The following is a 14,809-nucleotide window of genomic DNA, read 5'->3' as shown; positions in this document are numbered from 1 at the left end:
AAGTAAACATCATTACATAAAAGGGTACGGTCTTTTTTTTTTTAGTTTTATTCATTTCAAACGGGCTGGATCCAGCCCGCGGGCTGTAGTTTGCCCACGGCTGCACTAGCCCCATGAGCCAGGGCTCCTGTGAGGACCAGGTAAGAAGGGGATAGGTGTGGGAACACCTGTGGGGCTCCACTGCAGTGCTGCCCTATTGGGGCGGAGCCTGCTGGTAGAGTGGGTAATACAATCTTTCAGGCAGCAGACTTGATCGTGGGCTCTACAGCCGTTAAGGTGTTTTGGTCTCTGTAAACCGGTCTGACAATAGTGCTGACCCCTCAGGGGGTTGTTGTGAGAATCAAATGGGATAGTGCAGGGAGAGCCCATCACAAAATGCCCAGAACTTGTTATTAATAACGAAGCACCAAGGCTCTGAGTGATTTACCTCCTTTCTCAATGTTGCAGAAGCCTGAAGGCTGGCACCAAAATGCTTCTCTCTTACATTCCCACAGGCTTTCCTGAGTTAGGAGAGAAAGCTGTGCAAGAGAATACCATCCACTTTGTCTAGCAAACCCAGGCCAAGGAGGCCAAGAACTGCTGCAGAAAACAGATGGCGATGGGAGCAGGGGGTCCTACATAAGTGCTGCCTATTAATGGGAATGTGGGCCTTTTCACTTAGGGAAAGGGAAAATGGAGAGAAATGCTCTCTTGTACAAAAAATATTTACTTGGGAGGAAAGACATAAACAAGACAGAAGGTTGGCTGGGTCACTGAAAGTCCAATCTAAATCAATTCTTCCATGGCTCTGCCTCCGACTTGCTTCAGTGACTGAATGTCTTCTTGAAAGTAAACACTTGGAGAGTAACAAGCACACTTGGTTTTAATGCTGGCAATTTATCAGTGATTAAAAACATGCTCTATGTATCTGTGAATACAAAATGATTCTCCGCATTCTGTGGGGCCTGTTAGAGCACTGCGTGAGGGGAGGAGGGAGGGAACAAAGACCTTGGCCACAATGCAGAGTCTGTTACCTTCACTGTGAACTTGAACAAGCTGATAACTCCCAAGGCTGAGTTTCCAGACACTTGGGATAATAATGTCTTGTTCACCTGGCAGTAATTTTTATGAGATCCAAATCAAAGGACCAAGTAAATTCTATGATCCATATTAAATACACACTAGGAAGGCACAATAAGAGATTTTTGACATTTTCAAGAAATTCTAGGGGGTGGCTATACTTTTAACCTCAGTATTTTAAGCTTTAACACTCTGAAAGATGACTTTTTGCACTACAGTGCAACTGAAGGAAGAAGCCCAGACATGTTACATCTTTGAACTTTTCTTTATTCTATATATAAAAGGCTAAGTGACAGGCCGACTGGCTGACAGGTATGACACTCACTGACCACCAGGGGGCAGACGCTCAATGCAGGAGCTGCTGAGCGACAGCAACTTTGCGGAGTGCCCTTGCACTCCGCGACCTCTCAGGGAATGATGGACTGCTGGTTTCAGCTCGATTCCCACAGGCCAGGCTGAGGGATCCCACCTGCCGGAGAGATCCCTGTTCACTCCACAGACGCCCTTTGAGCCCCAGCACCAGCCGCCCCAGGTGCGGCCAGCCAGGAAGGGACATCGGAAGGTTGGTTCCAGGGCATGTCCGGCCCATCTGGCTCAGTCCTGCCCCGCTGGCCACTTTCTTTCTTTTTTAAAAAAATATATTTTATTGATTTTTTACAGAGAGGAAGGGTGAGGGATAGAGAGTTAGAAACATTGATGAGAGAGAAACACATCCCCTACTGGGGATGTGCCCACAACCAAGGTACATGCCCTTGACTGGAATCAAACCTGGGACCCTTCAGTCCACCGGCTGACACTCTATCCACTGAGCCAGACTAGTTAGAGCTGGCCACTTTCTAATTAATTTCCTTTCAATGCACAGGAATCCATGTGCAGGCCTCTAATGCGCAGGCCTCTAATGTTAAATAATTTTAGAGGAAAATGATATATGAAGAATTTAATTTTAAAATGTGCTTCCTTAAGAACAGTGTTTCAAAAGATATATCCAAGAATGCTCTTGGATAGCTTAACAGGGGTGGGGAACCTTTTTTCTGCCAAGGGTCATTTGGATATTTATACCATCATTCACAGGGCATAGAAAATTATCAACTGAAAAAATTAGCCTGCTGTATTTGGTCAAACATTTAATGAACTAACACCTAATGCCTTAGCAGGGCCAGACCAAATGATTTCATGGGTCTTATATGGCCCACGGGTCAGACGTTCCCTACTGCAGGCTTATAACTTCAATTTGCAGGAGAACATAAGAGATAATGCTAAGGTTTTTGTGTTCACTCCTTTGTTGCTATCTTGTAGTGTCTAGGCCATTATAGGCTAACAGCAGCCCATTAATATCAACTCGTCAAAATGATTCAATCTGCTGACCTAAAATGGCCTTCAATTTATTAAGGGCTACAAAAGGCATGTTTCAAAACATGTTTCACACTAATACACATCAATAAATGTTAGTAAGCTCTGTACAGCTATATTCCTTAACAGTGACACGTCATTGCCTTTATTTTTTCTCTGTTTCCCTGGGTTTTATGGTGTGTGTGTGTTTGTGTGTGTGTGTGTGTGTGTGTGTGTGTGTGTGTGTGTGAATATCCTACATTATTGAAGTGATGTTTGGGAATAGAGGATGTTCAAAAACAGGAATGGATAGCATGTGCCCTCACTCCACCAAGAACACCGAGTCCTGTCATGTCTATGCAGAAGCAGCTGAAGCAGATGGCATTGTGTGGGGACACCTGAGGCAGGGCAGGTGTGTTCCTTGCACTGGTTTGCATGTTAATGAGCATCCCCATATGCAGGCTGAGCATGAAAAGTGCCAAGAGCCATTTCCAAAACCCCAGTGAGGAAAGGAGTGAAATGCCTGCCCTGTCCCCAGCTGCATTCGGACCTCCGATTTGTGATGGTTCAGGCTGCAGTACTTTAAGGTTAGGGTTCTTTTCTAAGAAATAGAATGTCACCATAGCTACTGATAAAACTCTTTACGTAGAATAAAGAATAAAAAATTCCTATTTTCAATTTTTTGTTCAAACTGGATTTCGTTGTTGATATATTAAAGAAATTTGTTTATATTCAAAGGAAGGCTGGCTAGAGTCTCCGGAGGCCCCCTGAGGACCTTGAGACCTACCATTCTTCAGCTTCGCTTTCAAGTATAGCCAGGGAGTCTCCTCTCCAAGCTCTGCCCAGGCTTCCAGATTTCTGTCTGCCCGCCTCTATTTTAGTGGCCTTGACTCAGTCTGATCTGATTGAGGAAAAATGGTGAGGAAACTGCTACCCAATTCTGTTTGGTTATTCATTTTTAAATAGACAGGAATTCTATGTTCACATAGAAGTACTGTAATCTGAATTCTACTTTTGGCTTAATTAACATATCAAATAGTTCATTTACCACCCCTCACCTCGGCCTGTGCCTGGACATGTTATCCTGAGGCTGACTAAGCTGGCAGTAGCCTTTATTTTGTAGGCTGAATTTTTATGCCCCCTTTCTGAGAAATAGAAATGCTTTCCCCCCATTAATCAGGGATTGGAGGCAAGCATCATTAGCTCTATTTTGTAGAGACAGACACTAAGACAAAATGAAGTTCAGGGACATGCCTCTAGGCATCTAGAAACTCAGTAGCAGGTCTGGGATTACAGCAGAGACTTACCATCCTGGCTGGGAACCCAACTGCTTTCTGGTAATGAAGGTGAGGTAAAAATGCCACGCTCCCAAACAGGTGATCATGCCCATCAGGGACTATTCCAGGGAAAGAAACAAGGGCAACTAATCCTGAGGCTGTCTTGTGGGCCCTGAGCTAGTTGCCTGACGTGTATTTCTTTTTTTTTTAAATTTTGTTTTATTGCTTAAAGTATTACAAAGAGTATTACATATGTCTCCTTTTTTCCCCTGCCTTGACCTTTCCCCAGCCTCCCCTACCCCCCAGTGTCTTGTGTCCATTGGCTATGCTTATATGCATGCATACAAGTCCTTCGGTTGATCTCTTACCCCCATCCCCCAACCCTCCCCGGCCTTCCTGCTGTAGTTTGACAGTCTGTTCGATGCTGCTCTGCCTCTGTGTCTATTTCATTTAATTTAGCAATCTGCTCTGAGAAATATAAGCAGGGCTTGTTCTGTAATAGGCATGCTTAAGCAAGTTCCTTCCTCCCACAGTGGTCATGCAACCTGCCCACTTTTATTAGTTGCCTGGTGTGTATTTCTCAGGGTTACTTTATACAGATTGCCGTCTGTCCCTCTCCAACAGAGAGCTGCAGTCATACTACTCACATTACAAAGCCCCTCTGATTCTGCTGCTGAAGGGAAAGTGTCAGGAGCTCAAGGGCTGAGTTAAACGGAGCAAGTGGTAATTATCCACTCAATTAGAGCCCTCTGCCTAGCCCCATTCTGCTGGAACCTTATTTTAAAATACACTAGCTGTTTGACTAAAGCTGAACAACAGATGAACCATAAATGCATTCCTGGAACTTAACTTCCCCTTGCCGCAGTGCTGTGTACTATTACCAGGAACATGGACCCAGGAGGGTCAGGACAAGAATCAGCATCAAGTCAAATTCTGTGAGGCCAGCATAACATTTCATTTCAGTAACACAGACAAATGCATCTTCAAAACCATCAGTACAGTGTTACAACCTTAAAATGCACGAGCTGACCTTGTTATTCTAATCCCTGTATTAGGTTAGCACAGAATTATGAAAATGTTTACTTTGGGTTTTATTTTTCTCGCATACACAGGAATCAAAGACATTCCGACCTTCTGTGCTCGATCTGTTAAGAATAATGCACGTAATCACTCTATAAACAAATTAAATATAATTTTATTTTTCTGTTGGGAGTTAAATTCTCTTGTGTTGTCTGTTTATTATTTCACATTAATTTATTTTCTCAAAAGATTAACTCCTGAAAGATAGCCCACATACCTCAGAAGACCTAGCACATTGTAGTAATTCAAGAAAAAAATGTATGATTGTGTGATGATCATCTAACTCCTGGGGCTAAACTTAGTCCTGTACAAACAAAGCACAGCTTTGAGGCTGCCACATAAATGTGTAGCCAGTGACCTTAGACTGGAAACCTGTGGGTCAAAAGCCTCATTACATGGGAAACAAATGTCCTTTTCAAGGGGGAAGCACACTCAACTTAGCAACTCCCGGGGATCTGGATGGATTCTCAGTTGATTTAGTTTGAGGCAGGGATTTGGAAAAGATGCCCTTTTGGGTTCCTTGCTATTGACATGAAATAGCCTCACTTTTAAATAGAGAAATACATCAAGTAGCAGAATAGAGAGACATCATTTACGTGAGAAAGACCCAGGGACCATGTTGGTGCTTTGGAGTCTATACCCTTGGTTTCTATCCAGTCCTGAGTGCTTATCTTTCGTCCCCATCCTTCCTAAGGCTTTCTTGCAGGAGATCATAAGATCTGGACCCTTTTAAGACTCAAGTAATCTGTTACCTTCTCTAAAAAGCCTCCTCTGTTCATCTAATTTCAAGGGTATAATAGATGCTATTCTCTTTCCTCCCCCAATGCTGTGCATATAGTCAGTCTTTAAGCTTTCTACATCGCGAGTCGCCTGAATGTGTCTGTCCCTTCTTCCTATGCCCCACCAGGCGAGCTCCTTAAGGGGAGAGCTCTACCTTGGTCACCCTTGTCTAGCCAATTTGCAAGTACAGTTTCTTTGTGTGTATAAAACTCCTAATAATTATAAGTTGAAATCAAGTCAATCTATCAAAAACAATACATTTTTTCACCTAGACAGTGGAAGACTTCGGTAGCTATCCTAGCATCATGAAAAAACTTTCACTTTTTATTCAAGAACCAAATAATGTAGACAAAAACCTCAATGCCTGGCACTTTGCAGATTCTCAATAGAACGTTTGAAAATAAATTTTTGGCCCAACATTATATTTAGAACTCTCTGGGTCATTTCAGATGTTCTGATTGACAGGTACATAAATGAATGTAATAAATCACCATATCAGAGATGCAGAACCCTAGGCATTTTGGACTCTTAAGGAAAGTTGGTATTTTTCTTATTATTTTCTTACTTGTCTAAAGCAGAAGCTAAAATATGAAGAAAAAAGAGGTAAGATGCCATTTAAAAAATATTTTTATTGATTTCAGAGAGGAAGGGAGAGGGAGAGAGAGACACAGAAACATCAGTGATGAGAGAGAATCATTGATTGGCTGCCTTCCACACACTCCCCCTCCCCCCCTTCCCCACTGGGGAGTAAGCCCACAACCCGGCGTGCACCCCAACCCACATCGAACCTCAACCTCCTGGTTCACAGGTTGATGCTCAACCACTGACCCACACAGGCTGGGCAGGTAACACGCCATTTTTAACAAGAGATATTTTTTGGGGGTAAAGAATTTAGCTCACAAATGATCTACAACATAGTTGTTTTAAGATAAAAATGGTGGAAGAACCTCAGAGTTCATCTTCTAGTTCAACCTCTATTTTATGGATGAGGGAAAAGTTAAGACCAATAGTTTAGTCGCCAAAATCAGCTCACTTCTTTAATCTGACAAATACCAAGCATGGAGTTACTAATTTTTATTGTGCTTCTGTTGCAAAATATGTCGTAAGACTAAGATTACTTGCATAGCTGTCTAGGATAACTATACAACTTGGGTATAGCAGCTCTACTTTCAAATGCCCAGTGACTGGTAAGTAGTCAATTAAAATGACAAGTCAATCTCTGGTTCTCACCTTGGCCATAAGCAGGACATATATTTTTGCTACATCCATAAACAGACTTATTAGTGGTTATTGAAATCAATACATATCCTAAAGATGTGTACACTTGCTCCAAAACCTATAACTAGAAACCACTCTAGCAACAAGTTCAATGAAAAAGGCAACTGCCACTGTGGAAGAAGACATTGTTCATGTCAACTGAGCAGGCCAGGGGCAAGTCCTAAAGAACCTGCAGAGAACTAGCACTGACAAAACTGTGCTAATAAGCTGTATCCAACTCAAATGGTTTCTCCCTGATCCTCATGAGTCAAGGTCCAAAGTTAAAGGCTTGGACTCAAGGTATCATTCACTGCAAGAGTTCAGTTTCAAGACACTAAGGAAGGTCATCTTTAAACTCAAATTAGGCCAAGTTTCATTCTATTAAATCCCAGGAATATTACTCCACAAACAGAATGAGAATTTATTATGCTCTATATTCCCATCACTTTAATAACTTTCTGAGAGCACTGACAAATCTAATTTTAAAAAAGATAAATCTGGATTTTAGCTCATAAAATTAAGAAAAATACTGTTCCTAATGGTAAGTTTTCTTAAATTGCCATTTAAATTTAGGCAAGTCATTTATTTGATTAAAAGGCCAGTCTTGAGTGCTTTTTTTGGGGGGGGGAGGGGAAGAGCGTATATTGATTACTAGATTCTGCACTATTTTCTGTCTGGCATGTTTAAATGTCTCATGACAACATGCTCATTTGGACCAGTGCTCACAGAGCTTTTGTTCTGAGCATCTGCGCAGGTCTCTGCACGAGGCACTGCAGGTGGCTGCCTGCACAGAACAGGACAGCAGCCGGACAGAGGTGGCTGACGTGGTGCAGAGCCGTCACTCTAGTACAACTAAAGGCGTTCTCTATGGCAGGCTCTCCCTACCACCAATGGAAGCCAAAAGCCCAGGAAAAAACATAAAGGCTCATTTATAAATCCTCTCAACTGCTAGCTTTACATATTATCATGCTTTCTGTTAGTCCAGAATTCCTATTCTTTCCAGCCTTCTCTAGTGTGAAGAGTCCCCTGCCAGTAAAATAACGAGGCTGGGAAAACGCATCCACAGGCACATAGCCCAGTGAGATGAATGATCTGGTCTTTGAGTGAGTATGCCTTAATCTCTAATGAGCCTATCAAAAGAAGCCCCACGTCTCTGGGCTCGCTTCACCAGGACTAGTTTCCAGTAGGACCATCATTTCTTGTTCTTCTGTATTCAAACTACTGGGGTTGACAGGTCTTCAGAGTCAAGTTCAAATGTCACTGTTTGAAAAGCCACTCCTGATCTTTGTAACCAGATGGTCTCTGCTTCCTTCAAACTCGCAGAGCACTTTTCTCCTACATCTGCCTCCTCCATATCCCAGAACTCTTTTATTCCAATGACAAATTGGAAAAAAAAATGTTCTATGACCATTTGTGGGTTGATATTATGCTCCTGGAGCAAGGCCTTGATTTTTCCTTGACCCACTGAAGACCCACTTCAAACAGTGCCACCCACACCGCAGAATCCCACTGCACTGAAAGGAATCAAAGCTCTCGAGTAGAGTGGAGGGGGCGGCTGGACCAGGGCTCTGTGCTCCCTAAAGCCAGCTCTCCATATGAAGGAATGGGACACTCTAATGCATGGAGGGGAAATGACAGAAATACCCCACCCTGACACTGGTTCTGTGCGTCAGCAGGTGTGCCACAGGGAAGCAGCAACATGTGTCTGGCCCACCTCTTCACCTGATTTCTTTGATTTGGACTTTTGGTAATAGAACATTCTGTCATTAACATTTGTTCTGCATCTGAATTATTCTTAAATACAGGTCAGCCGCCCATCTTATGATCGGCCATTTTCAGAGGAAATGAAGTCAGGTTAAATAAATACTACGTGAAGGGCTGGATGTGATTTCTGTGGCCAAGAGTGTTTCCTGGGCTTGGAGTCTTATGAAGAATCTCCTATTTGCTCTGGTTAATTCGATATTGCATTGCCCACAGTTAGAGTGTAATCCCCATCTGTAAATCACCGCAGCTATTTCAGATTGGTAAACATGTTTGTCCTGATGGTTACTGAATATTTAAAGAGGTAACATCTCTTTCTGGGTCTTATTTCCCTCTGCACTTGTGACTAATTTAATGCTATTACATAGTGTAGACATGAATTCGACAATTTTCTTCTTAGATAATTTCTCTCCATCATCTGACGTTGTGAAAGAAGAAACAAACACATATATTATCACATGTAGGGAAATCAGGATCTTTAGAATGTTGGTTTAGAAATTCCAAGTGAGGACTAGAAGCTATAACTTTGAGTAAAAAAATGCAGGACCTAAAGACATAGGAAATCTTTCCAGAAAGACGAAGACTGTTTTTGGAGCACAGATAAACAAGAGGGCTTCATCCCAAAGCCAGAGCTATAGCCTTTCCCGTGCAGCCGCCCCGCCCTGCCCTACCTCTTGTTCCGGTCCTCCAGCTGCAGGGTGTACACCGTGTCCTCAGCAGCGTGCGTCTTGGCATTGCTGTCTCCCCACTTCAGCTTCAGGCTCTGAGGCCCGGCCGCAGCACACTCGAGCCTAGGAGGCAAGGGTGGTAATGGCCGAGTTTTTGCTTTAATGAACTGACTAAAGGGTCCAGCTCCAATTTCATTTATGGCCTGAATCCTGATCCTGGAAAAATAAAGAAAGAAAAGTATTACAGGTTTAAGAAACAGGAATTCCTCATATGAAATAAACATTCTGTGGAGTATTTATTACTCGCCTCTAAAGCAATACCATGGAATTAGAAAAACAAATTAAAGTAATTCAGGACAAATAGAAAACTGGGCAGGTAGGGGGACAGATTATACTCTCTGTCCAAAAAAATAGCAAAAAAATTAAAAAATGAAGCACATCAGCAAGATAACCCTTAGTTCCTTAATTTAAAAGGAAGGAAAAGGCTGTTGACTGAGGTAAGACATCCTAAAGACATGCTTTTGTAGTTTGCTCAGCCATCCTTTAGCTGCTTCACAGTCAGTTTTGGAAGTAAGTGGGCTATCTATATCTATTAAGAGGTAATATGCTAATTGGTCCTAACAATGTTCCAGTCACTACCATTCAACAGGCTGCGGGCACAGGAGCTGGTGGGCGGGGATGGGGGCGGGGACTTGAGGCTGCTGCTGGGGGCGGCCCCCCCAGAGGAGGCACGTGCAGGTCTGCTGTGCCACCTGGCCGGGAGGGGGTGGGGGGCATCAGGATGGGGGCTGAGCCTCAGTGGAGAGCTCTCAGCACTCCTGTGCTGGGGTCTGAAGGCACGGAGAGGAAGGGAGAGCAGATGTGCAGTTAGGGGGTTTAGGCCAGGAGGGGAGAGCAGATAGGCAGTTAGGGGGATTAGGCCAGGAGGGGAGAGCAGATAGGCAGTTAGGGGGATCAGGCCAGCAGGGGAGAACAGTTAGGCAGTTAGGGGGATCAGGTAAGGAGGGGAGAACAGTTAGGGCCATCAGGCAGGCAGGAGAGCAGTTAGGGGCATCAGGCAGACAGGCAGGTGAGTGCTTAGGAGCCAGTGGTTCTGGATTGCTAGAGGGATCCCCGATTGGAGAGGGTGCAGGCCAGGCTGAGGGGAACCCTCCGCCACCCATGCATGAATTTCGTGCACCAGGCCTCTAGTAAAGAATAAATGGAAGAGAGAACAAACGAGTCTCCTTCAGTTCAAAAAACAAAGGAAAACAGCTCTTCCACAGGGCATTTCCCCTCCCTTTTCTAGCTTAGCCAGCATCTCTGCTAGTCCTTCCCAGAGCCAAGCGCTGACAGTGCTGGTTACAGGGTGAGGTACAGATGTGCAAAAACCTCCACTGGACATTTACCCTGGGCTGTGTTATGGGTAATAAAGATGTTAGCACTGCCCTCATGGTCTAGGATTGACAACCAATAGAGTTACAGTGCATATGCAAATTAATATCCTATTATTTCTATTGTTCTTGTTCCTGTATTTCCTTCCTAGGTGACTGAAACGGTCCTGTGAGGTCATCATACAACACAATGACGGCACTGCTCCATCCTCATCCTCGACCCCTCTTTCTGCAGTGACAGAATGTTCTTGAAGCTTGTTTCCTCCTGACATCTGGAGGCGTTCTCCTCTACTCAGACCAAAGGGCTCACGCACAGCCCCTCCCTCCCTCTGCTCTCCTTCCCTTCTCCTGTACAATATGGGCATTTCTCTTGGTAGCCTCAGACATCTCCACAGCTTCACCCACTTCAAGACTACTCCAGGTCTGCATCTCCTCCTCCTCCTCATGCCCGTGACAGGGCCTACAGTGGAACCTCCACCAGAACGCCTGCTAGCTAGGCACTGGGCTGTGTGGTGTCACATTGAAACCTGAGTTGAATTTGAAAGTGTCTGAAAGCACGTGATAATAAAAAATATAGTCAAAGAGATAAATTCTTAGGAAACAGATTAGTTTAAAATATTCCTATAATTTAGGTTTATGCACTTCTCATTTACAATTATTGCTTATATATATTATATATATTATATATATTAAATATATATAATGATAATAGGAAATATCACTTAAGTATTGCTATAGCTAATGAAGCCTGTGACCTCAAAAGGGCATTAATTCTTCAAATGTAAAGATTACATAATTTAGCAAGTCATTATAATAATACTAGAAGCCCAGTGCACGAGATTTGTGCTGTTGACGGGGGGGGGGGGGGAGGGGGGGGAGGAGGGGTAAGTCCCTCAGCCCAGCCTGCTTCCTCTTGCAGTCCGGGAGCCCTCTAGGGATGTCCAACTGATGGCTTAGGCTTGCTCACTGATGCAGTCAGACATCCTTAGCCCAGCGCTGCTCCAGGAGCACACTGACCTCCAGGGGGCAGCTCCTGCATTGAGTGTCTGCCCCCTGGTGGTCAGTATACATCATAGTGACCAGTTGTTCCACTGTTTGGTCGATTTGCATATTACCCTTTTATTGTATAGGATGCCTGTAGATTGTTAAGAAGAAAACAAACAAACCAGATTAATTTCAGGTGAGAAGGAACTCACTCCACCCTGTCTCTCCACTGAATGAAGCTATTAAACCCGGACAAAATAAATGAGCAGCTGTTTAAGAACTCCGAAAAGGAAGTAGCAGCTGGAGAATTTGGGGAAGAATTTGAACTATCAGCAGACCAGCAATGAGTTTACCATTTCCTCCTCCATTGTACCCCGACTGGACTCAATGTGACCTGAAATGCAGGAGCAGACATTGGCATAGACAGAGTTCCAGGAGAAGCCTGACTCAGAGAGAGGGAAGGCAGCCTCTGGATGCTTACAGTCAATGGGGAAAATACCCTGTTTCTCTTTTTTCTTTTCAACTTTCTTTCATTCCCTAACCTGTAGCCAATTCATCATATTAACAGCCTAAAGAAGAAAAAAAAATAAAAAATCATATAAATTGATACAAAAAAGCATCAGATGAAATCTAACACCTATTCATAATAAAAGCTCTCAGCAAACTAGGGACAGGGGGAACTTCCTTGACCTGACAGACCATCTTTAGAAATACCTACAGCTAATATTAGATTTAATGGTAAAAGACTAAATGATTTCTCTTTAAGATCGGGAACAAGGCAAGGATGTCTACTTTCATCATTCCTAGTCAATATCATGTACTAAAAGTCCTACAGAATATGTGTGTGTGGGGGGAGGTGGGGTGGGAGGAGGAGGAGGGCAGGGAAGGCATAGAGATACGGAAAAAAACAAAACAAAACTGAAACTACAAGACACTGATGAAAATATTATAGAGAGAAACATATTGTGTTCATGAATTATAAAACTCTACACAGAAAAAAATGTTAAGTCTCCCCCAATTGTGCTATAGACATAATGAAATTCTAACAAAATTCCATCAGGATTCTTTTCAGTAGATATAGGTAAGTTCATTCTAAAAGTTATGTGAAAAAGCAAAGGAACTAAAATGGCTGATACAAATTTGAAAAATAAGAATAAAGTTAGAACAACCATGCTACCTGACTTAGGACGTACTATAAAGCTACAAGTAATCAAGACAGTGGGGTACTGGTAAAGAGACAGACTCATATAACAGAAAAGAGATTCCAGAAATAGACCCATGAAAATATGGCCAATTGACTTTTGACAAATATGCAAAAGTAATTCAATGGAGAAAGAATAGTCTTCTTAACAAATGGTGCAGAACCAATAGGATTTCAATAGGAAAAAAAGAAATCTCAATCGAAAGCTCACCTTATGCTAAACTTCATTCAGAATGGATCACAGATCTAACATTTAGGTAAAGAGTTTTTAAAAAGGATGTGAAAACATGATTCATTAAAACAAACAAACAAACAAACAAACAAACAAAAAAAACCCTGAAACACTGGGCTTCATAAAAATTAAAAACTTTTGCACTCTTAGGAGAATGAAGACAAGCAACCAACTGGGACAAAATATATGCAAATTATATACTGACAAAGAAATTGTATCCAGAATATATAAAGGCCTCTAAACGCAACAGTAAGAAAATAAACCACCCAATTGCAAAAATGGCAAAAGACTGGAACAAACATTCCATTAAAGAGGATAAACACATGGCAAACAATCACATGAAAAGATATTCAACACTAGTAGCCATTAGGAAAATGTAAATTAAAACAATAATGAGATACCACCATGTCCCTATTAAAATAGCTAAAATAAAAAAATACTCAATACCATGCTGGCAAAGATAAGGGGCAAATGAATTTCTCATATTTTGCTGGTGAGAATACAAAATGATAGCCACAATCGAAAACAGTTTTCCTATAAGGTTTCTTATAAAGTTTAGCATACACTTATCAAATGACCCAGCAATCCAACTTCTTGGTCTTTACTCTAGAAATATCAAAATTTATGTAAACATAAAAACTTGAACACAAATGATATCCGCTCTATTCATAATAACCTAAAACTGGAGGAATATCTGCCTCATAATTTAGAATGTAGCCAATACTCATCTCTGATTAAGTACAGCAAAAATTCCATTAAAGAGCCTTACTGTTCCCAGATCCTATTATACTAGAGGCTACATCAGATCTCTTGTAGACAATGCAAGTTTCTCAATGTAACACTGGAAAACTATAAGCAACTCTTCCCTGTCTCTCCATATGAGTCTTATAAAATAGATTTATGGTATTAATACAAGAGTATTTTTCTATGATTGGAAAATAAGACATTTTTCTGCAACTGGAGAAGAAAAATCTTTTTTTAAAGGTGGTAATCATGGTAGTAGAAATTACTACCCTTTTTCCCTTTTCAGGAAAAGGGAATTAAGGCTTAGCCCTTCTCAAAGTTGTAATATATTTCCTCATCTACCAGGTTTATATTAATATCTTTCTAGTGTCCAGATTGCCATTCCTTCTCTTTATTCCAGGCAGGTATTCCTAGAGCCTGGAGGTCAAGATGCTTTCTTCCATCTGCTTACCTATAGACCTAAGGAGCTCACCTTGTATTTTGCTTTGTGCCACCCAAACAGCCAAAGGATAAGGGGAGAAGAAGACAGCCATTCACAGAAGACAGGGGAAAGCCACAGGGAGTAGGGGAACAAAAGGGAGAAAGAGGAAAACAGGTTTTCACAGGGGATAGAGGATTCTGCCACAGAAGAGGGGGAGAGGAAAACAGGGGGGGGGCATGTGGGGTTTGAGCTTTGAAGCTGCTATAATTACCAATAAGAAGGGATTTTCAAAAGACAAAGAACAGCAGCCTTTATAAACCTTAGGGAAAAGGAGCTTAGTGGGTTACTACCTCTTTGGGACCCCCCCCCCATGTGGGAGTCTATACTTGTTTCCAATAAATTTCCACCTTTCCATATACCACCTTTTGTCCGTGACTTCATTCTTCAAATCCACCTGGACAAGAACCCGGGACAGAAACCACCTTTGCATTCTATTCTACTCAGAAAAACCATGCCTTTCAGTTTGAGTTTCCACATTTCATATACAATAGCAATAACACGAGTATTACAGTAGCATTTTAGGTCTCTCTAGCAGTGGGAATCCTGCTCCTCACTTTGGTGACCTTGGGGAAATTATCTAACA

General features: G+C 42.3%; 1 protein-coding gene across 8 annotated transcripts in view; it reads right to left on the bottom strand.

Moving 5' to 3' along the window:
* Window positions 1–14,809, bottom strand: part of FNDC3B (fibronectin type III domain containing 3B) — a 340,205-nt gene that overhangs the window by 22,283 nt on the left and 303,113 nt on the right. For all 8 annotated transcript variants that reach the window (XM_059687039.1, XM_059687047.1, XM_059687040.1 and 5 more), the window contains one exon: window positions 9,215–9,427. In XM_059687039.1, coding sequence (XP_059543022.1) covers window positions 9,215–9,427 — 213 coding nt within the window. The remainder of the gene's footprint in view (window positions 1–9,214; window positions 9,428–14,809) is intronic.

This window comes from Myotis daubentonii, chromosome 3 (assembly GCF_963259705.1).
Source record: "Myotis daubentonii chromosome 3, mMyoDau2.1, whole genome shotgun sequence".
Lineage (NCBI taxonomy): Eukaryota > Metazoa > Chordata > Mammalia > Chiroptera > Vespertilionidae > Myotis > Myotis daubentonii.
This window is presented reverse-complemented; position numbering and strand designations above follow the sequence as displayed.